The sequence below is a fragment of the Amblyraja radiata genome, chromosome 29 (assembly GCF_010909765.2).
Source record: "Amblyraja radiata isolate CabotCenter1 chromosome 29, sAmbRad1.1.pri, whole genome shotgun sequence".
Lineage (NCBI taxonomy): Eukaryota > Metazoa > Chordata > Chondrichthyes > Rajiformes > Rajidae > Amblyraja > Amblyraja radiata.
In genome coordinates this window covers 3340705-3364450 of record NC_045984.1, presented here as the reverse complement: position 1 = coordinate 3364450, position 23746 = coordinate 3340705, and the positions used below count along the sequence as shown (strand labels likewise).

The following is a 23746-nucleotide window of genomic DNA, read 5'->3' as shown; positions in this document are numbered from 1 at the left end:
AAGATGGCATTTTTAAAGAGATGGCATAATAAAAGGCGCTTTTCCAGTTTGGCTGCCAGTGACTAGTGGAGTTCTGCAAGGGTCGATGCCTGGGGTCACTTCTCTTCACGTTGTATATTAATGATTTGGATAAGGGGATTGAAGACTTTGTGGCCAAGTTTGCAGATGATGCTAAGATAGGTGGAGGGGGCAGGCAGTGTAGAGGAAGCAAGGACTCTGCAGAAGGACTTGGACAGGTTGGGAGAGTGGGCAGAGCAGTAGCTGATCAAATTCAGTGTAGCGAAGTGTGGAGTCATGCATTTTGGTAATAAGAATAAAGGCGTAGATTATTTTCTTAATGGAGAGAGAATCCAGAAATCAGGGGAGCAAAGGGAATTTGCAGTGCTGGTGCAGGACTCCCAAATAGTTAATTTGCAAGTCGAATAGGTAGAAAGGAAGGCAAATTCAATGCTAGCATTTATATCAAGAGGACTAGAATACAAAAACAGACATGTAATGCTGAGGCTCTATAAGGCTGATTTTGCAGTACGGTGAGCAAATCTGGGCCCCATATCTGAGGAAGGATGTGCTGGCTCTGGAGAGGGTCCAGAGGAGGTTTACAAGAATGATCCCAGGAATGAGTGGGTTAGCATATGATGAGCGTTTGACAGCAATGGAGTTTAGAAGGTTGAGGGGGAACCTCATTGAAACTTACAGAATAGTGAAAGGCAAAAATAGAGTGGATGTGGAGAGGATGTTTCCACTGGTGGGAGAGTCTAGGACCAGAGGTCATAGCCTCTGAATTAAAGGGCGCTCTTTTAGAAAGGAGGTGAGGAGGAACTTCTTTAGTCAGAGGGTAGTTAATCTTATTGCCACCGAGGGCTGTGGAGGCCAAGGCAGTGGATATTTTTAAAGCAGAGATAGACAAGTTCTTGATTAGAACGGGTGTCAGGGTTATGGGGAGATGGCAGGAAAATGGGATTAAGAGGCAGAGATCAGCCATGATTGAATGGCGGAGTAGACTGGATGGGCCGAATGGCCTAATTCTACTCCTGTAACTTGTGAACAGTGGACCATTGTGTATCCACCTTTCCTTGATCATCATTACTTTTTGCTTTCATTCATTTGTCCTTTGTGACTTCTATATCTCTTGTTCTATATCTATATATCTCAGTCTGAGCAAGGGTGTCGACCCGAAATGTCACCTATTCCTTTTCTCTGGCGATGCTGCCTGGTCCGCTTTTTGTGTCCAGCTTTTGATGTTCATCTGCGTTCAATTTAAGCATTGATTCCGAAATATACACCGACTTCTCAAGAACTGTTCCTCCCAAGACTACCACCTTCAGCCTATAACTCTTCACCATCTCACACGTCCAGGAGTCGGGAACTGTACAATGCTGCAGGCTATCGGGGTAATGTATCTGTGTGGGTGGGGAAAGTTACACAGGCCAATCCCACCCTCCAGTGTTTGGTCTGTAGACCTACAATGCACAGCCAAGTACTTTTTGAAGAAGGGTCTCGGCCTGAAACAGCACCTATTCCTTTTCTCCATAGATGCTGCCTGACCCACTGAGTTTCTCCAGCTTTTTGTGTTTACTTTTGTTTAAATGTGATTAAAGTTTCTGTCTCAAGTCTTCCAGTCACTGTTTTCCAGATCCATGCTTGTCTCAGTTCAGAACATTTTCCTTGCCTCTCCTCTAACTGGCAACTGAACCATCCTCACACCAACTAGAGTGGTCCTGACCTCCCATCCACCTCATTGGAGACCATCAAACTATCTTTAATCGGACTTCACTGGGCTTTATCTTGCATTAAACATTATACCCTTTACCTTGTATCTATATAGTGGATGGCTCAATTGTAATCATGTATAGTTTTGTCCCTGACTGGATAGTGTGCAACGAAAAGCTATTCACTGTACCTCTGTACACGTGACAATAAACTAAACTAATTCCACTACCAATTATTATAAATCCTTTTTAATATCTCACTGCTATTGTATATAGATGCTTCCTTTTTATTTTATGTTTAGTTTAGTTTGTAGTCACAAAGTACAGTGAAAGGCTTTTTTGCAAGCTAACCAGTTAGCGGAAAAACAATACCTGATTACAATCAAGCCATCCACAGTGTACAGATATATGATAAAGGGAATAACATGAATAACGTTTAGTGCAAGATAAAGTCAGATCAATGATAGTCCCAGGGTCTCCAATGAGGTCGATAGTAGTTCAAGACTGCGCTCAAGTTATTGGTAGGATGGTTCAGTTGCCTAATAACAGCTGGGAAGAAACTGTCCCTGAATCTGGAGATGTGTTTCACACTTCTGTACCTCTTGGCGGATGGGAGAAGGGAGAAGATGGAGTGGCCAGGGTGCAGCTCATCCTTGATTATGCTTCTGACCTATCAAATTTATGTACAGTGCCCTCCATAATGTTTGGGACAAAGACCCATCATTTATATATTTGCCTCTGTACGCACAATTTGAGATTTGTAATTAAAAAAATCACATGTGGTTAAAGTGCATATTGTCAGATTTGATTAAAGGGTATTTTATACATTTTGGTTTCACCATGCAGAAATTACAGCTGTTTATACATAGTCCCCCCCATTTCAGGGCACCATAATGTTTGGGGCACATGGCTTCACAGGCGTTTGTAATTGCTCAGGTGTTTAATTGCCTCCTTAATGCAGGTATAAGAGAGCTCTCAGCAACTAGTCTTTCCTCCAGTCTTTCCATCACCGTTGGAAACTTTTATTAAACGTCACCTATTCCTTTTCTCCAGAGATGCTCCAGAGATGCTGCCTGACCCGCTGAGTTACTGCAGCTAAACAGACTAGGGTGGAGCAAAATGGACGGGAAGAGAGTATAAGCGGTAGTTAATAAAAAGTAGAGAATTCAATGTTAATACCGCTGGGTTTGTCAGCGAAATATGAGGTGCTGTTCCTCCAATTTGTGCATGGCTTCACTCTGGCAATAGAGGAGGCCCAGGACAGAAAGGTCAGTATGGGAAGGGGAAGGGGATTTGAAATGGTTGACAAACAGGAGATCCTGTGGGCCTAGGTAGATTGAGCGTAAGTGTTCAACAAAGCAGTCACCGAGTCGACATTTGGTCTCCCCGGTGTACAGGCCACATCTGGAACACTAGATGCAGTAGATGAGAATAGAGGGACATGTGAATCTCTGTCTAACTGGAAAGGACAACTTGTCAGCCACTGTAGAAATCACACCAGCCCATGTTTACATATAAACAACGGGCGACTCAGTGGCACAACTGGTACAACTGCTGCCTCACAACATCGGAGGCCCAGGTTTGCTCTCGACCTTGGCTGCTGTCTGTGTGGAGTTTACACGTTCTCCCTGTGACTGCGTGGGCTTCTTCTGGGTGCTCTAATTTTCTCTCACATCCCAAAGACGTGCAGGTTTGTAGGAAGTGGTTGCGAAAGTGGCCCCTACAAGGACAGAGAACTAGTGCGAATGGGTGATCAATGGTCGGCGTGGACTCGAGGGGTCCGAGAGCCTGTGTCCAAACTATATCTTGTAATCAATCAATATAAAAGGTGACAGTCACTGAATTACTGCTGTGTTTTACTGACCACAAGGGGCTCAAAAGGAAACTATAAAATCAGTTAAATAAACTTTATTACCATCATATAATATTTACATGTTGTTACATTCAAGTCATGAACATAATATGTTAAGTCATGAACATAATATGTGAAGTTAATGATGGTGCTTTTCACTCGGTGCTGCTAGTCATCTTCTTGATGTACTGCCATCCCGTCTCCGTATATTCGTTGAGTTTTGTCGGTGCATTCGACAAGAAAGATACAATACTCTCAATTCCTGCAAAATCATTCAAATGATAGCTGGTTCAGTCATAGAGTCATGCATTACAGAAACACGCCCAACTCATCCATACCAACCAAAGTTCCCCCATCTCAGCTAGCCCCGCTTGCCCATATTCGGCCCATATCCCATTGAGACTTTCCTATTCATGTACCTGTCCAAGTGTCTTTAAAATACCATTATAGTACCAGCACAACTGACTCCTCGCTCCATTTACCCACCACTCTCTGAGTGAAGAAGTTGCCCTTCAGGTTCCTATTTAATCTTTCCCCTCTCACCAACCCCTGTAAAAGACTCTGTGCATTCATCCTATCAATTCTCCTCATGGTTTTATATACTTCTACAAGATCACCTCTTAGCCTTCTGCACTTTAAGGTAAAATAAATTCTCGCCCAATCTCTCCCTATAGCTCAGGCCCTTGATTTCTGGCAACATCCTCGTAAATCATCTCTACACTCTTTCTAGCTTAATAAAAGTCTTCCCACAGTAAGATGACGAATAGTAAACGCAATACTCCAAATGCAGCCTCACCAATATCTTGTACAACTGTAACATAACATCCCAGCTTCTATACTCAATATCCTGACTGATGAAGGCCAATGTACCAAAAGCCTTCTTTACCACCCTATTTACACCCTGGTGATAGCACTTTCAGGGAATTATGTATCTCGCCTCTCATCCTTCTAACCTCCAGCGAGTGCAGGCCCAGAGCCGTCAAGCACTGCTCATACATGAACCCAATCATCCCCAGGATCATTCTCATCAACCTATATGGACCCTCTCCCACTTCAGTATTTTTCTAGTGACATGGGTGCTGCTGAGATATCACACTGCAGGCGGCCTGAGCATTACAGCATCTTCTCTAACACTCTTCCCCTTGGTCAGGGGCCTACTTGAATGTGGAGCACTTCACACCCAAGCCTGGTCGCAGTCAGTGTCAGGGAACAGGCCTTTTGGCCCAACTCATCCATGCCGACCAAGATGCCCCATCTAACCTAGTGCGATATTCCTGCAAGCTTTGTCTATCCAAGTACCTGTCCAGAAGTCTTCTGGCAGCTCGTTGAATGTACCCAGAGTGTAAAAGTCACTCCTCGGTTTCCTATTAAATCTTTCACGTCTCACCTTAAACCTATGCCCACTAGAAAGGCCTGGATAGAGTGAATGTGGAGAGGATGTGTCCACTAGTGGGAGAGTCTAGGACCAGAGGCCATAGTCTCAGAATAAAAGGACGTTCCTTGAGGAAGATGATGAGGAAGAATTTATTTTGTCAGAGGGTGGTGAATTTGTGTAATTCTTTGCCACAGAAGGCTGTGGAAACCATCAATTAATATTTTTAAGGCTTAGATAGATAGATTATTTATTAGTACGGGCATCAAGGGTTATCGGCAGGAGAATGGGGTTAGGAGGAAGAGATAGATCAGCCATGATTGAATGGTGGAGTAGACTTGATGGGCCAAATGGCCTAATTCTGCTCCTATCACTTATGGCCATAGGAGGGACAGCACCTCACATGGGTAGCTCACACAACCCCGGGGATGGCTCAGTGGTGCAATGGTAGAGATGCTGCCTTACAGCGCCAGAGACGTGGGCTCCATCCTGACTACAGACTGTAAGAAGTTTGTACATTCTCCCTGTGACCTCGTGGGTTTTACCCAGGTGCTCTGGTTTCCTCCCACACTCCAAAAACGTAAAGGTTCATAGGCTAATTTGCTTCGGTAAGTTGAAAAAAAATGGTCCTGAATTAGGTTAGTGTACCATTGGTCGGCACGGACTTGGTAGCCCGAAGGGCCTGTTTCTGCGCTGTATCTCTAAAGTCTAAACCCAACATTATGAACATTGAATTCTCCAATTTACTGTGACACCAACCCTACCCGTTCTCTTCCCTATTGCCCACCTGGCAGCACATCCATTGCTCCCACTATCTCACCCCCTTCCCCCTTCTTCCCCCTCTCCCACTCCATCAATATCCCTTCCCTGGGCTTCACATTTCACTCCTCTCTCCTTGTCCTCTTTTTTTCCGGCACTTTGAGGGGCCGGCCCACACACCTGCCTCTCAAAACTCCCTCACCCGTATCCACCTATCACTTGCCAGGTTTTGTCCTGCTGCTACCTGCCTTTCCCAGCCTTCTACCACCCCCCCCCCCCCCAAATTACAATCAGTCTGAAGAAGCGTCCCGATCCAAAACATTTCCTATCTATGTTAGATGCTGCCTGACCCACTGAGTTACTCCAGCACTTTGGGCTGTTTTCTAAACAAGCACCTACAGTTCCTTGTGTCTCATGCCTTTACTGGTATTTATGTTCCACAAGTATCACCATAAGCTTCTTATTCTCTGCCCTCGGTTTCTGTTAAATGTGCAGTAACCCAAAAATCCAGTACTACAGGAAGGCCCTGTACCTGGGCACAGTTAAATTCTTTTTTTGCACACAATTCAATAAAAATCTTACTATAGATAGGCACAATCATACAAAAGGGGAAGAAGGTAGACACAAAATGCTGGAGTAACTCAGCAGGACAGGCAGCATCTCTGGAGAGAAGGAATGGGTGACGTTTCGGGTTGAGATCCTTCTTCAGACTGATGTCAGGGGAGTGGGCGGGACAGAGGTAGAATGTAGTGGGAGACGGTAAGACTGGTGGGAGATCTGGGAAGGGGAGGGGATGGAGGGAGAGGGAAAGCAAGGGCTATTTGAGGTTAGAGAAGTCAATGTTCATACCGTTGGGGTGTAAGCTACCGAAGTGAAATATGAGGTGTTGTTCCTCCAATTTGCACTGGGCCTCAACTCTGACAATGGAGGAGGTCCAGGACAGAAATGTCAGATTGCTAATGGGAGGGGGAGTTAAAGTGCTGCGGGAGTTGGGAATGGGAGGGGGAGTTGCAGTGCTGAGCAACTGGGGAAGAAGCGCAGAATGCCCCCTCCTGACTGACAGTAGTTGCTTGTGCATGCACATTAAATTATGCCCATTGCCTCTCTACGACCAAGTGTCTCCCACTCAAAGCCTTAGTTCACTTGCACCAGAGCAGGCACGTTGACATTAACGGGCCTGCAATAATCATTGCCTTTACCTGACGTCAATGTATGAACATTTCACTCATTTACCTGAATTCCAGTATTCAGCGACGGGGACATTTGTTTTGGGAAGTTCTGGCAGCTGAAGAAAGAATTAAAAAAACATCAGACATTACTATTTATTCTACAGCTGAGTTCAGAAAATCGTTACACTCAAAGTATTCAGTAATTCTGAATACGGTGAATGGTGGCATAGTTGCAGAGACTAAAGGGGCTGTCCCACCTGGGCAACCTAATTGGCGAGTTTAGAAGAGTTTAGGAGAGTTTGAAAAAATGTCATGTTGAAGACCTCCTTCGACTATGTAGAAGACCAGCTTCAACTAGCTACGACTAGTTTCTGGAAAATTGGACACCGAATAGTGGAGAGTGAAGACGATCTCCTTCGACCTTCCTTCAACTATGATGAAGACTATCTACGGCTACCTTCGACTACCCTCGATTACCTATGACTAACATGACCAACTGCGACCTACTACGACTAAACCAACAAGTAAAAAAAGTATCTATTTTTTCCATGGAGACCTTTTTTTACTCGCGGGCATTTTTAAACCTATTGAAAAAAACGCCGCGACCTAGCTGAGGCCTCGAGTACGCGGAGACCACTCTCAAACATGAAGGAGAGTTACGAAGATCTCCTACGACCTCCTGACAACCATGCTGAGAGTACGAGTCGAGGGCAAACTCGCCAGAACTCACGGATTAGGTCGCCCAAGTGGGACAGGCCCTTTAGGTGCTATCCTGACTAGGGGTGGTGTCTGTACGGAGTTGTACGTTCTCCCCGTGACCTGCATGGGCTTTCCCAGGGTGCTTCCATGCACAAGACGTACATGTTTGTATGCTAATTGGTTTGTAGGATAGTGCAAGTGTGTGGAGATCGCTGGTCGGAGCGGACTTGGTGGGCCGAAGGGCCTGTTTCCACACTGTATCTCTAAACTACATTCCTGTGCAGTCAGCAAGTTCAATTCAATTCAAATTCAATTCAAACCACTAGATGGAGCTATATAGACCTTCAAAGATTACGCCGGCGCAGCGCAGAAGGGAAGCTCCCGTGCAAGAACGGACCCGGCGGCCACCGAGAACGAAGATTCAGCGTGACGCCCGTGGGAAGAAGAGCCTGGCGGGCCACTGACGACGACGGACGCGAGAGGGACCGGGGTATCGCCTCCAGCGCCTTCAAGGTCGGCTGTAGGAAATATCTTCATGCTCTATCTCTAAACTAAACTAAGACACTATTGAGTGGTGGGCGCCTGGACCGCACTATCACGGGTGGTGGTGGACGCTGAAACAATTGTGGCGTTTAAGAGGCTTTTAAATAGACACATGGAAGCGCAGGGAATGGAAGGAATGGGAACTTAGGTAGGCAGATGAGATTAGTTTAACAGCATCATATTCAACACAGACAATGTGGGCCGAAGAGCCTGTTCCAGTACCTTAATACTGCTCTATAGATCCGGTCTAAAAAGGTTTCATGGGAGTATGTTAAAGATCTATATCTCCCCCATCAGCAGACTAGTAATTATTGCTGAACTAAAGGGCCTGTCCCACGAACATGCGACTTCATGCGAACAAGCGCGACCTAAAGCCCGCAGCCGCCTCAACGCCGTACGCATGGAGGTCGAGTGAGTGACGTAAAGTTCGAGCGAAGTCCGACGGGCGTACGGCGTCGAGGCGGCTGCAGGCCGGCAGGCCGTTGCCGCGCGGAATTTTTTAACCCGGTCAGTTTTTTGGAGCCCCGCGCGATGTCGGGACCAGCTCCGCACAACTCCATACGGCTCCAGCGATCGAAGTGGGACCGGCCCCGCGAGGCCGTACGGCACAAGCGACCACGTTAGGTCGCGCTTGCCGCATGGAGTCGCATGCTCGTGGGACAGGCCCTTTACGCTGTTAAAAGATGTAAAAAAAGACAAAGTGCTGGCGTAACTCAGCAGGTCAGGCACCATCTCTGGAGAACATGGATAGGTGGCTTTTAGTGTCGGGACCCTTCTTCAGACTTCTTGAGTCTGTCATTTTGAAAACAATATATATACATCAGATGTGTAAGAAAGAACTGCAGATGGTGGTTTAAATCGAAGGTACACACAAAATGTTGGAGTAACTCAGCGGGACAGGCAGCATCTCTGGAGAGAAGGATTGGGTGACGTTTCAGGTCGAGACCCTCCTTCAGACTGATGTCGGGAGTGGGCGGGAAAAAGATAGAATATAGTCGGAGACAGTAAGACTGGTGGAGAACTGGGAAGGGGAGGAGATAGAGAGGGAAAGCAAGGGCTATTTGAAGTTGGATAAGTCAATGTTCATACCCATGCAAAATATGAGGTGCTGTTCCTCCAATTTGCACTGGGCCTCACTTTGACAATGGAGGAGGCCCAGGACAGAAAGGTCAGCTTGGAAATGGGAGAGGGAGTTGAAGTGCTGAGAAACTGGGAGATCCGGCAAGTTAAGAGGGACTGAGCGGAGGTGTTCGGCGAAACGAACGCCGAGCCTGCGCTTGGTCTCACCGATGTAGAGAAGTTGACACCTGGAACAGCGGATATAGTGGATGAGATTGGAGGAGGTGCATGTGAACCTCTGCCTCACCTAGAAAGACTGTTTGGGTCCTTGGATGGTACTTTCCGCTGCAATTGCAGGAGATGCAACACCAGTCCCTTTACCATCTCGACTCCATCGAAGGACCCAACCAGTCTTTCCAGGTAAGGCTGAGGTTCACTTACACCTCCTCCAACCTCATTTACTGTATACGCTGTTCCAAGTGTCAACTTCTCTGCATCCACAAGACCAAACTCAGGCTCGGTGATCGTTTCACTGAACACTTCCGCCCAGTCCGCCTTAAACAACCTGATCTCCCGGTTGCTCAACACTTCAACTCCCCCTCCCATTCCCAATCTGACGTTTATGTCCTGGGCCTCCTCCATTGTCAGAGTGAGGCCCAGTGCAAATTGGAGGAACAGCACCTCATATTTCGATACACCCCAGCGGTATGAACATGGACTTCTCTAACTTCAAATAGCCCAGGCTTTCCCTCTCCCTCCATCCCCTCCCCCTTCCCAGTTCTCCCACCAGTTTACTATCCCCGACTACATTCTATCTGTCCCGACCACTCCCTTGACATCAGTCTGAAGAAGGGTCTCGAACCGAAACGTCACCAAATCCTTCTCTCCTGAGATGCTGCTCGTCCCGTTGAGTTACTCCAGCATTTTGTGTCTACAATATACTTCAGTCTCATATCAAGTAGTCAGACTTCTAGAGTCTGCAAAAGGGCCCCGACCCAAAACATCACCTATCCATTTTCTCCAGACGCACTGCCTGAACTGCTGATTTTTTCCAGCATTTTGTGTCTTTTTTTGTAAACCAGCACCTGCAGTTCCTTGTTTTTCCTTATTAAAAGACTACCTGGTCGTTATTGGAGTGTGTAGGAAGAAACTGCAGATGCTGGTTTAAATTGAAGATTAGACACAAAAAACTGGAGTAACTCAGTGGATCAGGCAGCATCGCTGGAGAAAATATCCGAAGAAGGGCCTCGAACTAAAACATCACATACTCCTTTTCTCCAGAGATGCTCCATGACCAGTGGAGTTACTCCATTATTGGAGTGTCCTTTATGAGCTTTCTCACAAGTTCACGTTATAGGAACAGAATTAGGCCATTCGACCCAATAAGTCTACTCTGCCATTCAATCATGGCTGATCTCTGCCTCCTAATCCCATTTTCCTGCCTTCTCCCCATAACCCTTGAAACCCGTTCTAATCACAAATTTGTCTATGTCTGCCTTAAAAATATCCACTCACGGCCTCCTCAGCCATCTGTGGCAATGACTTCCACTGATTAACTACCCTCTGACTAAAGAAGTTCCTCCTCACCTCCTTTCGAAAGGAGCGCCTTTTAAAGCTGAGGACATGACCTCTGGTCCTAGACTCTCCCACCTCTCCACATTCACTCTATCTGTGCCTTTCATTATTCTGTAAGTTTCAATGAGGTCCCCCCTCAACCTTCTAAACGCCAGCGAGTAAAGGCCCAGTGCTGTCAAACACTCATCATATGCTTACCCACTCATTCCTGGAAACCTCCTCTGGACCCTCTCCAGAGCCAGCACATCGTTACTCAAGTATGGGGCCTATATTTGCTCCAAATGCAGCCTGACCAGCACCTTATAGAGCCTCAGCAGGATACTGTAGCAGAGTGGTTACAGAAATATAATTGTATCAAGGGCTGGACTACTGATGCATAGATACAAGTCTAAATCCCACCGCAGCAAGTAGGAAGTTTAAATTCATTAAACACAAAGAGCAGCTGTATTGGGACTGGTGTGCTGTCCCCACAGCAACACAGGGACAGAGGACGAGTGGTGTACTGTACCTCCACTTCAAAGTACTTGGACCACTGGTCGAGAGCCTCTGGCACTGCTACCGACACCTTGTTCAGCACTTTGCAACTCTGCTCACCATCGCCCAACAAGCCCTGGTCGTAGGCAAGGTACACACTGCCTCCAATTATCCCAGTCTTTGTAACGATCCTAGAAAACAAAACCATGACAATGTACTTCAGTTTCATTTCAAGAACAGTAAGACTAGCTCAGAACACCATACAGTCACGTACCAGTCCGCCCACCCATCTTATACAGTGCCCTCCATAATGTTTGGGACAAAGACCCATCATTTATTTATTTGCCTCTGTACTCCAAAATTTAAGATTTGCAATAGAAAAAAATCACATGTGGTTAAAGTGCACATTGTCAGATTTATTAAAGGGTATTTTTACACATTTTGGTTTCACCATGTAGAAATTACAGCAGTGTTTACACAGTCCCCCCATTTCATGGCACCATAATGTTTGGGACACATGGCTTCACAGGTATTTGTTATTGCCTCCTTAATGCATGTATAAGAGAGCTCACAGCACCTAGTCTTTCCTCCAGTCTTACCATAACCTTTGAAAACTTGTTTTGCTGATTCTCAACATGAGGACCAAAGTTGTGTCAATGAAAGTCAAAGAAGCCATTATGAGACAGAGAAATAAGAATAAAACTGTTAGAGACATCAGCCAAACCTTGATATTTGCCCGCAAGTGGGTGTAGACTCCTGGTAACCCAATCTGCTAACTCCATCATGGGCTTTCCAAGGTGGCTCAACACCGACTGAATCCAAAATTTGCCACAGACAGAGCATTCATTCTCTGATCCCATCCATCCACCTCCTTGCTGCCTTCCTTCGATTCTGTTTCCTTACACTTGACTGAGCACAATCATTTTCCATCCCCGCTGTTTGTCACATCATAAAACATATACATTCTAAAATGCATCAATTCCTAGTAGAGCATCAAGGCCTCGAGGGAGCAATATGCTCCATCTGGTCCAGGATTGAATACATGCTTCATAATGCCCAGAAGAGATGGAACTGCCTCCTCCAGCATCATTTATTAAGTTTAGTTTTAAATACAGAGTCTTTTACCCAGAGTTGGGGAATCACGAAACAGAGAAAATGGGTTTAAGCTGAAAGGAGAAAGATTTAATGGAGACCTGAGGGGCAACTTTTTCACTAATAGGGTGGTGAATATGGAACGTGCTGCCAGAGGAGGTGGTTGAGGCAATATTTTTAGACATTTGGACAGATGGGGGAGGAAACTGAAGATCTCGGAGAAAACCCACGCGGTCACGGGGAGAATGTACAAGCTGCATAGGCAGCACCCGTAGTCGGGATCGAACCCGGGTCTCCGGCGCTGTAAGGCAGCAACTCTACCGCTACTCGACCGTGTCGCCCTATGCTGCTCTCCTTGTGCACAAGTAAATAAAGTGTGTCTGGATAAGAGTGCATGTTGCCAGAGTTCTACATTATTCGGCGACAACAGAAGCTGTAGTTGAGGGCAAGGACGAAATTACTCAGATCCTGAACAAAATCCTGCTGTTCATTCCAAATTGATCCCTCTGCACATCATCCGTGTCAGGGTGGAAGAGATGCACTCTCTGGCAAGGCGTGGTCAACAATGCAGAGGAATTCAACTACAGTGGGCGGCACAGTGGTAGAGTTGCTCCTTCCCAGCGCCAGGCACCCGGGTTTGATCCTGACCTCGGGTGCTGTCTGTATGGAGTTTGTATGTTCCCCCCGTGACCTGCGTGCGGTTTCTCCGGGTGCTCCGGTTTCCTCCCACACTCCAAAGACGTACAGGTTTATAGATTAATTGGCTTCAATAAAATTGTAAATAATCCGTAGTGTGTAGGACAGTGCTTTATACGGGTGATCACTGGTCGGCGCGGACTTGGTGGGCCCAAGGTCCTGCTTCTGCGTTGTATCTTTAAAGTCTAAACATCTCATATTCCAGTCGGGTAGCCTGGGAAACCCACACTTTCCAGTACTCTCTTCCCACACACACCCATGTCTATTGGTAGACAAAAATGCTGGAGAAACTCAGAGGGTACGGCATCATCTATGGAGCAAAGGAAATAGGCAACGTTTCGGGCCGAAGCCCTTCTTCAGACTGATACGGGGGGGGGGGGGGGCGGTAAGCGGAAAGGAAGAGGAGGAGCAAGAGGGAAGAGGGAGAGTTGAGAAGGGGAGGAGACAGCAAGGGCTACTGGAAATTGGAGAAGTAAATGTGCAGGCCACTGGGATGCACATTGCCCATTGGAATATGAGGAGATGCTCCTCCAGGTGGTGCTCACTCTGGCCATGGAGGAGGCCCAGGACAGAAAGGTCAGATTCTGAATGGGAGGGGGCGTTGAAGTGCTGAGCCACAGGGAGATCAGGTTGGTTAATGCGGACCGAGTGGAGGTGTTCGGCGAAATGATCGCCAAGCCTACGCTTGGTCTCACCGATGTAGATCAGCTGACATCTAGAGCAGCGGATGTAATAGATGAGGTTGGAGGAGATGCAGGTGAACCTCTGTCGCACCTGAAACGGCTGCTTGGGTCCTTGAATGGAGTCGAGGGGGGAGGTAAAGCGACAAGTGTAGCATCTCTTGCAGTTGCAAGGGAAAGTGCCCGGGGAGAAGGTGGTGCGGGTGGGAAGGGAAGAATTGACCATGGAGTTACGGAGGGAGCGGTCTTTGCGGAAAGCAGACAGGGGGGGGGGGGGGGGAGATGGGAAGATGTGGCGAGTGGTGGGGTCACGTTGGAGGTGGCGAAAATGACGGAGAACTATTTGTTGTATGTGACGGCTAGCGGGGTGGAAGCTGAGGACTAGGGGGATTCTGCCCTTGTTCCGAGTGGGGTGATGGGGAGAGAGAGCAGTGTTGCGGGGTATTGAAGAGACCCTGGTGAGAGCCTCATCTATGGTAGGGGAGGGGAACCAGCGTTCCCTGAAGAATGAGGACATTTCCGATGCCCTAGTGTGGAACACCTCATCCTGGGAGCAGATGCGGTGTAGACGGAGGAATTGGGAGTAGGCGATGGAGTCCTTACAGGAAGCAGGGTGGGAAGGAGTGTAGTCTAGATAGCCATGGGAGTCAGTGGGTTTATAATGGATGTCGGTCAAAAGTCTATCACCTGCGATGGAGATAGTGAGGTCAAGAAATGGTAGGGAAGTGTCAGAAATGGTTCAGGTGTATTTGAGTGCCGGATGGAAGTTAGTGGTGAAGCGGATGAAGTCAGTTAGTTGTGTGTGGGTGCAGGAGGTGGCCCCAAAGCAGCCGTCGATGTAGCGGTCGGGGATGGGGCCCTGGTACGTCTCGAACGAGGATTGTTCGACGTACCCTACAGAGGCAGGCATAGCTGGGGCCCATGCGCGTGCCCATAGCTACGCCCTGTATTTGGAGGAAATGTGATGAGTCAACCGAAAGGTTTGACATGTCTATTGGGACTGCCTCTCCCTTTGTTCACCTTCCCTGCCCCAACTGGTTCTACCGGTCCCCTTAATTTCCAGGTTGAGTTGGTAGTAAGAAATGCAAGTGATATGTTAACATTCATTTTGAGAGGACTAGAATATAAGAGCAAGGATGTATTGCTGAGGCTTTATAGGGGACTTGTCAGATCTCATTTAGAATATTGTGAGCAGTTTTGGGCCCCTTATCTGAGGAAGGAAATGCTGGCATTGGAGAGGGTCCAAAGGAAATTTATGAGAATGATCCAAGGATTATTAAGTTAGTCTATGAGGAGCGTTTGATGGCTCTGAGCCAGTAATCACTGGAGTTTTAGAAGGTTGAAAGGATCTTATTTATTCAGTATTCACTTTATTGTCATTTCACCGAGTACTTGCATACACAGAAGAAACAAAAAATTGTTTCTCATCAGTTTTTGTCGTCAGTGCAATGAATAAAAACAGAAATAAATACTTACATGTTAAAAATTATCATCTCTAAAATAGAACTAAAATAGAACTAAAACAGACATTCAGGCAGAACAATCGATCCCTAACATAGGAACAATTTCAAGGTGCTGTTCAGTGGCTTTACCTTGACAGGTGTCTAGCTGTCAAGGTGTTGGGCGAGGTTAGATGTGGGGGTGTATGTGTATGGGGAGGGGACACACAGTCCGTTAACCATTTTTATTGCTTGTGGGAAGAAGCTGTTTAGCATCCTGCTGGTTCTGCAGCTGATACTCCTGTACCTCTTCCCAGATGGCAGGAGGGAGAAGATGTAGTGGGAGGGGTCCTTAATGATGGGGATGGCTCTGCGGATGCAGCCCTTCTGGTAGATCTCCAAAAGGAAAGGGGGGGGCACAAATGATCCTGCGGGCTGTCTTCCCTATCCTGTTTAGCTGTCTTTGTTCATAGGCCTTGCAGCTCCCAAACCAGGAAGTGATGCCGTAGGTCAGTATGCTTTCAATGGTACCCCTGTAGAAGGTGGTAAGGTGAACAGTAGGGAGACCTGCTTTCCTGAGTCTCCGGAGGGTGTGGAGCCGCTGCTGTGCTCTTTTGATGACTGTTGTGGTGTTGGTCGTTGAGGTCAGGTCGTCCGCTGGGTGAACTCCCAGGAACTTCACGCTGCTAACCCTCTCCACAGCAGCACCGTCAATGTGCAGCGGTTATGATGGTGTTTGCCAGCCCTCGTGAAATCAATCACCATCTCCTTCGTCTTGTCCACGTTGAGGGTGAGGTTGTGAGATCTGCACCACTCTGTAAGCAGCTCCACCATCCTGTATGCCGACTCATTATTGTCACTGATGAGACCCATCACTATTGTGTCGTCAGCAAACTTGATGATGTAATTGTTGCTGAGTCTGGCAGTGCAGTCATGGGTAAGCAGACTGAACAGCAGGGGGCTCAGGACACAGCCTTGGGGTGAGCCAGTGCTCACTGCGATGGTTCTTGATATACGGCTGCCCACCCTGACTGTTTGTTGCCGCTGCGTCAAAATGTTAAGGACCCAATTGCAGGTGCCACTGTCCACCTACCGAATAATGCAAGGCCTAGATAGTTTAGTTTAGTTTATTGTCACGTGCACCCAGGTACAGTGAAAAGCTTTTTGTTGCGTGCTAAACAGTCAGCGGAAAGAATCTCTATGATTACAATCTAGCCGTCCAGCGTACAGATATATGATAAAGGTAATAACGTTTAGGGCAAGATAAAATCCTAGTAAATCCCGATTAAAGATAGTCAGAGATAGACTGGATGTGACGAGGATGTTTCCACTTGTGGGAGACTCGAGGACCAGAGGGCACAGCCTCAGAATAAAAGGACATGCCTTTAGATGGGAGATGAGGAGGAATTTATTTTGCTAGGTGGTGGTGAATGTTGAATTCTGCCATAGACAGCAGTGGAGGCCAAGCCATTGGATATTTTTAAAGCAGAGATTGATAGGTTCTTGATTAGCAAAGGTGTCAAAGGTTAGAGGGAGAAGGCAGAAGAATGGGGGAGGGAGGGAAAAATAGATCAGCCATAATCGAAAGGCGAAGCAGACTCGATAGGTTGATTGGCCTAATTCTACTGCTATGTCTTATTCTGTGGTTCCACCTATCACCGGTTATGTACCACCTACCCCTCACACAGTTACACACTGCCAGTTTTCCCTCTCAGTCCTGATGCAGGTGCTCGACGCGAAACGTCAACTTACACTTTTTACCCCCCAAAGCCTGATTGACCCACTGAGTTCTTGCAGTATTTGTCTTGTTGTGTTCTTGCATTATTTGTCTTGTTCTAGGGCCCGCAGTCTCTTTAAGCTTAAAATAATAATAGTATTGCTCCTGAGTTGCGTCGAGCAGCGGCAGAAGGCACCTGGGATGCGCCACAGAGCTGAGCGACCGGCGGGCTGAGAACAACTCGGCAGGCAGGCTGCAGAGAACAAGGGGAAACTCGGGGAAAAAGCCGAGAACAAAGAGAGACTCAACGGGCCATACCACCCAGAACAAAGAGAGCCCCAGCGGACCATAGCACCGAGAACAAAGAAGGACCTGGGAGGGGCCGCCGAGAACAAAGCGGAACCCGGTGAGGGGCTGCCAAGAACAAAGACAGATCTGGCGGGCCTGATTCGCCGCCGCGAGATGATAAGATGGAACTAAGAACTTTGGACACTTTTTTGGCACCAGAAACACGGCAACTGTTTACTTGTGCACTTCTATGGTGTGTACTTCGATGGTGAATCATAAGGTTATAAGGAATAGGAGTAGAACTAGGTCATTCGGCCCATCAGGTCTACTCCACCATTCAATCATGGCTAATCTATCTCTCCCTCCTAACCCCATTCTCCTGCCTTCTCCCCATAAACTCTGACACCTGTATTGATCAAGTCTGCTGTATGATTTTACCTGATTGTATGCAAAAACAAAGAATTTCACTGTACCTAGGTACATGTAACAATAAAGTATGATCACATCTTTGACTTGAATCATTGCTACACAGACAGATGGCAAACTTGATAACATTTAAACCAGAGTGAAATGCTTCAGTCATGAATGCACAATCCCATCATCCACACTCAATGGCGGACTGGGTCTAAAAATATTGGTTGCCAGGAGACAAAGGGGGCCCACTTCATCAGGGGCCCACTTGATATAGGGGCCCCACTTGCCATCAGGCAAGCTGACACCCTGGTCAGTCCGCCACTGTCCACACTAGGAGAAACACATTATTCGAGGGAAAACGACTCCAACTACTCATCAGTAATTAGACACAAAGTACAAATGTAACTCGACAGGTCAGGCAACATCTCTGGTGAACATAGACAGATGAAGTTTTCTTCTTCATCCCTTCTTCAACGTCACCAATCCATGTTCTCCAGAGATGCTGCCTGAGCTGCTGAGTTACTCCAGCACTTTGGTCCTTTTCTGCAAACTGGCATCTGCAGTCCTTTCTTTCTACTCCTCAGTAATTGCTGTGGAGTGTTCCAGTTGTATGCCACAGGGTAAGTCACTGCCAAAAGTCGATTCTGAACTGCAGAAGATTCGTGCCCTTAATTACAGAAGTATTCTGTCCATCTGGAGAGAATGGACATGATCTTCACACTGCTATTAATGTGGGAGCAACACCAATCTATTTACATGGGTTCGCAACCTCACTATAGGATGTGATTTTTAATCGGAGAGCTACTGATTCTCACATTCTGTAACCCACAGAAATCCATCCCCCAACTTAGATTTGCCCCACAGAAACAAACAAACCCTGATACCAAGCAGCAAGTCTAATACAGCAAAATACACAATGCAGGAGGAACCAAGAAGGTTGACGAGGGCAGGGCCATAGATATTGTCCATATGGACTTCAGCAAGGCCTTTGAGAAGGTTCCGCATTCCGATCTAGCCTGTTCTAGTAGGTGAGATCGCATAACATCCAGAGAGAGCTAGCTGCCTGGATACAGAATTGTATTTGTGGAAGGAAGCAAAGATTGGCGATAGTGGGTGTTTTTCACACTGGAGACCTTTGACTAATGGTACGTCGCATGGGTCGTTGCTTTTTGTGGCTTAAATCAAAGACTTGAGAATGTGTAAATCATGATTAGTAACCTTACAGATGATGCAAGTATACTAGACAGTGAAGATGGACATCAAAATTACAGCAGGATTTTGATCAGCTGGGCAAGTGGACAGATGGAGTGTGTAACGTAGGTAAGTGTGAAGTGTTACGTTTTAGGAAGGCAAACCAAAGCAGGACCTGCACAGTGAATGGTAGGGACCTCGGGAATGTGTAGAGCAGAGGACCTAAGAGTACAGATATATAGTTCTCTGAAAGTGATGTCACAGGTAGATAGGGTGGTTAAGATAGCGTATTTCTCTCTCACCTTAAGGCTTAAGGTGAGAGAGAAATACGATCTAAAGGGACAACATTTTCCACTCAGAGTAGTGGGTGTATGGAACGAGTTGTCAGAGGAGGTAGTTAAGGTAGGCACTTGGACAGATACAGTGCATTCAGAAAGTATTCAGACCCCTTCACTTTATCCACATTTTGTTACGTTGCAGCCTTATATTAAATTGATTAAATTCATTTTTTTAATCATCAATCTACACACAATACCCCAGAATGAAGAAGCAAAATCAGGTGTTTAGAATTTTTTGTAAAGTAATTAAAAATAAATAACTGAAATATCACATTTACATAAGCATTCAGGACCTTTCTTATGACACTCAAAATTATCCGTAGACCTCCGAGACAGGATTGAGTCAAGACACAGATCTGGGGAAGGGTATAAAACATTTTCTGCAGCATTGCAGGTCCCGAAGAGCACAATGGCCTCCATCATTCTTAAATGGAAGAACTTTGGGACCACCAGTACTCTTCATAGAGCTGGATTCCCGGCCAAACTGAGCAATCGTGGGAGAAGGGCCTTGGTCAGGGAGGTGACCAAGAACCCGATGGTCACTCTGACAGAGCTCCAGAGTTCCTCTGTGGAGATGGGAGAACCTTCCAGAAGGACAACTATATCTGCAGCACCCCACCAATCAGGCCTTTATGGTAGAGTGGCCAGACGAAGCCACTCCTCAGTAAAAGGCACATGACAGCCCACTTGGAGTTTGCCAAAAGGCACCGAAAGGACTCTCAAGACCATGAGAAACAAGATTCTCTAGTCTGATGAAACCAAGATTGAACCCTTCGGCATGAATTCCAAGCGTCACTTCTGGAGGAATCCAGGCACTGCTTATCACCTGGCCAATATCATACCTACGGTGAAGCATGGTGGTGGCAGCATCATGCTGTGTGGATATTTTAAAGCAGCAGGAACTGGGAGATTAGTCAGGATCGAGGGAAAGATGAACGGAGCAAAGTACAGCGATATCTTTGATGAAAACCTGCTCCAGAGCGTTCTGGACCTCAGACTGGGGTGGAGGTTCACCTTCCAACAGAACAACGACCCTAAGCACACAGCCAAGACAACGCAGGAGTGGCTTTATGACTTCTGTGAATGTCCTTGAGTGGCCCAGCCAGAGCCCGGACTTGAACCCGATCAAACATCTCTGGAGGGACCTGAAAATAGTTGTACATCGACACTCCCCATCCAACCTGACAGAGCTTGAGAGGGTATGCAGAGAAGAATGGGAGAAATGACCCAAATACAGGTGTGCCAAGCTTGTAGTGTCATACCCCAGAAGACTTGAGGTTGTAATCGCTGCCTCAACAAAGTACTGAGTAAAGGGTCTGAATACTTATGTAAATGTGATATTTTTGTTATTTCTTTTTAATTACTTTGCAAACATTTCAAAACACCTGTTTTTGCTTTTTTTATTATGGGGTATTGTGTGTAGATTGATGATTAAAAAAAAAAAGAATTTAATCCATTTTAGAATAAGGCTGTAACATAACAAAATGGAAAAAGTGAAGGGGTCTGAATACTTTCTGAATGCACTGTACATGGATAGGAAATGTATACAGGGATGTGGGCCAAATGCAGGCAAATGGGAGTAGCTTAGATGGGGCATCTTATTCGGCATGGACGAGTTGGGCCAAATAGTCTGTTTCAATGCTGCAGGACTATGATTCTAACTCAGGATGGTACACAAAATTGCTGGAGGAACTCAGCGGGTGCAGCAGCATCTATGGAGCGAAGGAAATAGGCGACGTTTCGGGCCGAAACCCTTCTTCAGACTCAGCAGGTCAGGCAACATCGATGGAGGGAAATTATCAGGCAGGCTGGATCACCTCAGATAAGGTCAGGGTCAAAGCAGGCTGCACCATTGCCCCAAAACCCTCTACCTGCAAGGCTGCAGATCAGTTCAGTTTAGTTTATTGTCACGTGTACCGAGGTACAGTGAAAAGATTTTGTTGCGTGCTGACCAGCCAGCGGAAAGACAATACATGATTACGTTTGAGCTATTCACACTGTACAGATGCATGATAAAGGAATAACGTTTAGTGCAAGATAAAGCCAATAAAGCCCAATCAAAGATAGTCCCCAATGAGGTAGAAAGTAGTTCAGGACTGCTCTCTCTGGTTGTGCTAGGATGGTTCAGTTGCAACAGATACACCCCACAGGAGAGGAGCCAGTGCTGACATGGTGAAAACCTTTCTTTTCCATGTATCTAGCCAAATGTTTTTTTAATTTATTTGGGCATCATATCTGAGGGATACCAGGGATGTGCTGGCCCTGGAGAGGATCCAGAGGAGGTTTACAAGAATGATCCCAGAAATTAGTGGGTTAACCTGATGAGCGTTTGACGGCACAAGGCCTGTACTCGCTGGAGTTTAGAAGAATGAGGGGTCTTCATTAAAATGTACCAAACAGTGAAAGGCTTGGATAGAGTGGATGTGGAGAGGATGTTTCCACTAGTGGGAGAGTCTAGGACTAAAAGTCATAACCTCAGAATTAAAGGACATTCCTTTGGGAAGATGAGAATGAATTTCTTTAGTCAGATGGTGGTGAATCCGTGGATTTCTTTACCGTAGAAGGCTGTGGAGGCCAAATCAATGGATATTTTTAAGGCAGAGTTAGATAGGTTCTTGATTAGTACGGGTGTCAGAGGTTATGCGGAGAAGGCAGGAGAATAGGGTTAGGAGGGAGATAGATCAGCCATGATTGAATGTCGGAGTATTACTATTACTCCTATTACTTATCACCTGATATTGCTGTAACTACCTTCTCCAAAAGCTCGTTCCACACATCAATCACCCGCTTGCTCCACTTCTGAGGGAAGTTTCTATCGGGATTGAGCTGCAAACTTGCAGGGAGAGGGTGCTGGGGAAATGGTGCAGCTAGTTTCTACCCTGACCCTCTCTGAGGTGCGCTCTGCAAGAGACCCAGTCTAAAGAAGGATCTCGACCCTCTATGTATTGTATTGTATTGTAACCTTGCCTGTCTATTTCGCTCTACAGATGTTGCCTGACCAGGTGAGTTAGAGTCACACAGCACAGAAACAGGCCCTTCAGCCCAACTCATTTAGAGTATTGTGTCCAGTTCTGGGCACCATGCTATAGGAACGATGTTGTCATGTTGCAAAGGGCACAGAAGATTTATGAGGATGTTGCCAGGACTTGAGGGCCCGAGCTATAGGGAGAGGTTGAGCAGGCTAGGACTTAATTAATTGGAGTGCAGGAGGATGAGGGGTGATCTTAGATCACAGAATCATGAGAGGAATAGATCGGGTAGATGATGCACAGTCTCCTGCCCAGAGTAGGGGAATGGAGAACCAGAGGACATAGGTTTAAGGTGAGGGGGGAAGATTTAATACAAACATGAGGGGTAATTTTTTCTACCCAGAGGGTGGTTTGTGCATCTAACAAGCAGCCAGAGAAGGTAGTTGAGGCTGGGACTATCCCAACGTTTAAGAAACATTTGGACATGTACATGATAGGCCAGGTTTGGAGGGATATGGACCAAATACTGGCAGGTGGGACTAGTGTAGCTGGGACATGTTGATGGGTGTGGGCAAGTTGGGACGAAGGGCCTGTTTCCAAGCTGCTTCACTCTATGATTCTAAGCCAATTAACCTACAAACGATGAGCCTGTGACCACTGCAGCCGGGGCCCAATGTCAGGCGGCTGCCCGCTGCCCGCTGCAGCCCTGGACCAGACGGCGAGGCCGCGCCCCAGCCGCAGCAGCGACCATACCTGGCAGCCGTTACCCCTGCGGCCGCAGCTATTGTCCCTCCGCCCGCCGCTACCCCTTGTCCCACTCACCTGACGGCGGCCAGCGCCCGCGACGCCATCTGCAGGCACTTGAGGGGGGAGCAGAGACTACAACTCCCAGCGGCCCCCGGGCCCACCTCACCCGCTCAACTTTCACCCCTGACCGCGGCGCGTCATCCGCAGACAGCGAGCGCGTGAGCAACTGTTATTCTGCCGCAGGTACACAAAATTGCTGGGGAAACTCAGCGGGTGCAACAGCATCTATGGAGCGAAGGAAATAGGCGACGTTATATTCTGCCGCCTCGGACTGTATCCCCCCCCTCCCCTCCGGGCTCATCATCGTGTCGCCAATGGAGGGCGCCATGTTTGGTGCTGGCAGCGGCGACGCCAGGACCGCCCCCGGCGCGTGCGCGAGCCTGCGGGGGAGCTCCCCCCCCCCCCCCCGCCCTTGGCCAGGCAAGGTTGAGTGAAGGTTGTCTCTGCTTTTTTTTGGAGGATTAAACAACATCTACCTGGGGACTCGTCAACTACTGGGGACCAGTCAGCATCTGGGCTCCAGACTAAGCCAACTTCTGGAAGATTAGAAACATGGAAAATAAGTGCAGGAGTAGGCCATTCGGCCCTTCGAGCCGGTACCGCCATTCAATATGATTATGGCTGACCATCCAAAAGCAGTACCTTTTCCTGCTTTCTCCCCATAATCCATTTATTCTGTTAGCCCTAAGAGCTATATATATTGAATACATCCAGTGAATTGGCCTCCACTGCCGTCTGTGGCAGAGAATTCCACAGATTCACAAACTCTCTGGCTGAAAAAGGTTATCCTCATCTCAGTCCTAAATGGGCTATCCCTTATTCTTAAACTGTGTCCTGGTTCTGGACTCCCCCAACATCGGGAATTTTTTGCCTGCATCTAGCCTGTCCAATCCCTTAAGAATTT

The 23746-nt window shown here is 47.1% G+C and overlaps 1 protein-coding gene across 1 annotated transcript; it reads right to left on the bottom strand.

Annotated features, from left to right (window-relative positions):
* Positions 1–3601: 3601 nt before the first annotated feature.
* Positions 3602–23006, bottom strand: micos13 (mitochondrial contact site and cristae organizing system subunit 13). Its single transcript, XM_033046447.1, has 4 exons — positions 22858–23006; positions 11246–11402; positions 6926–6977; positions 3602–3823 (listed from the first exon to the last, which is right to left on the bottom strand). Exons 1-4 carry the CDS (start codon positions 22884–22886, stop codon positions 3717–3719), a joined length of 345 nt encoding a protein of 114 aa, XP_032902338.1. The 5' UTR covers positions 22887–23006; the 3' UTR covers positions 3602–3716.
* Between the last annotated feature and the right edge of the window lie 740 nt (positions 23007–23746).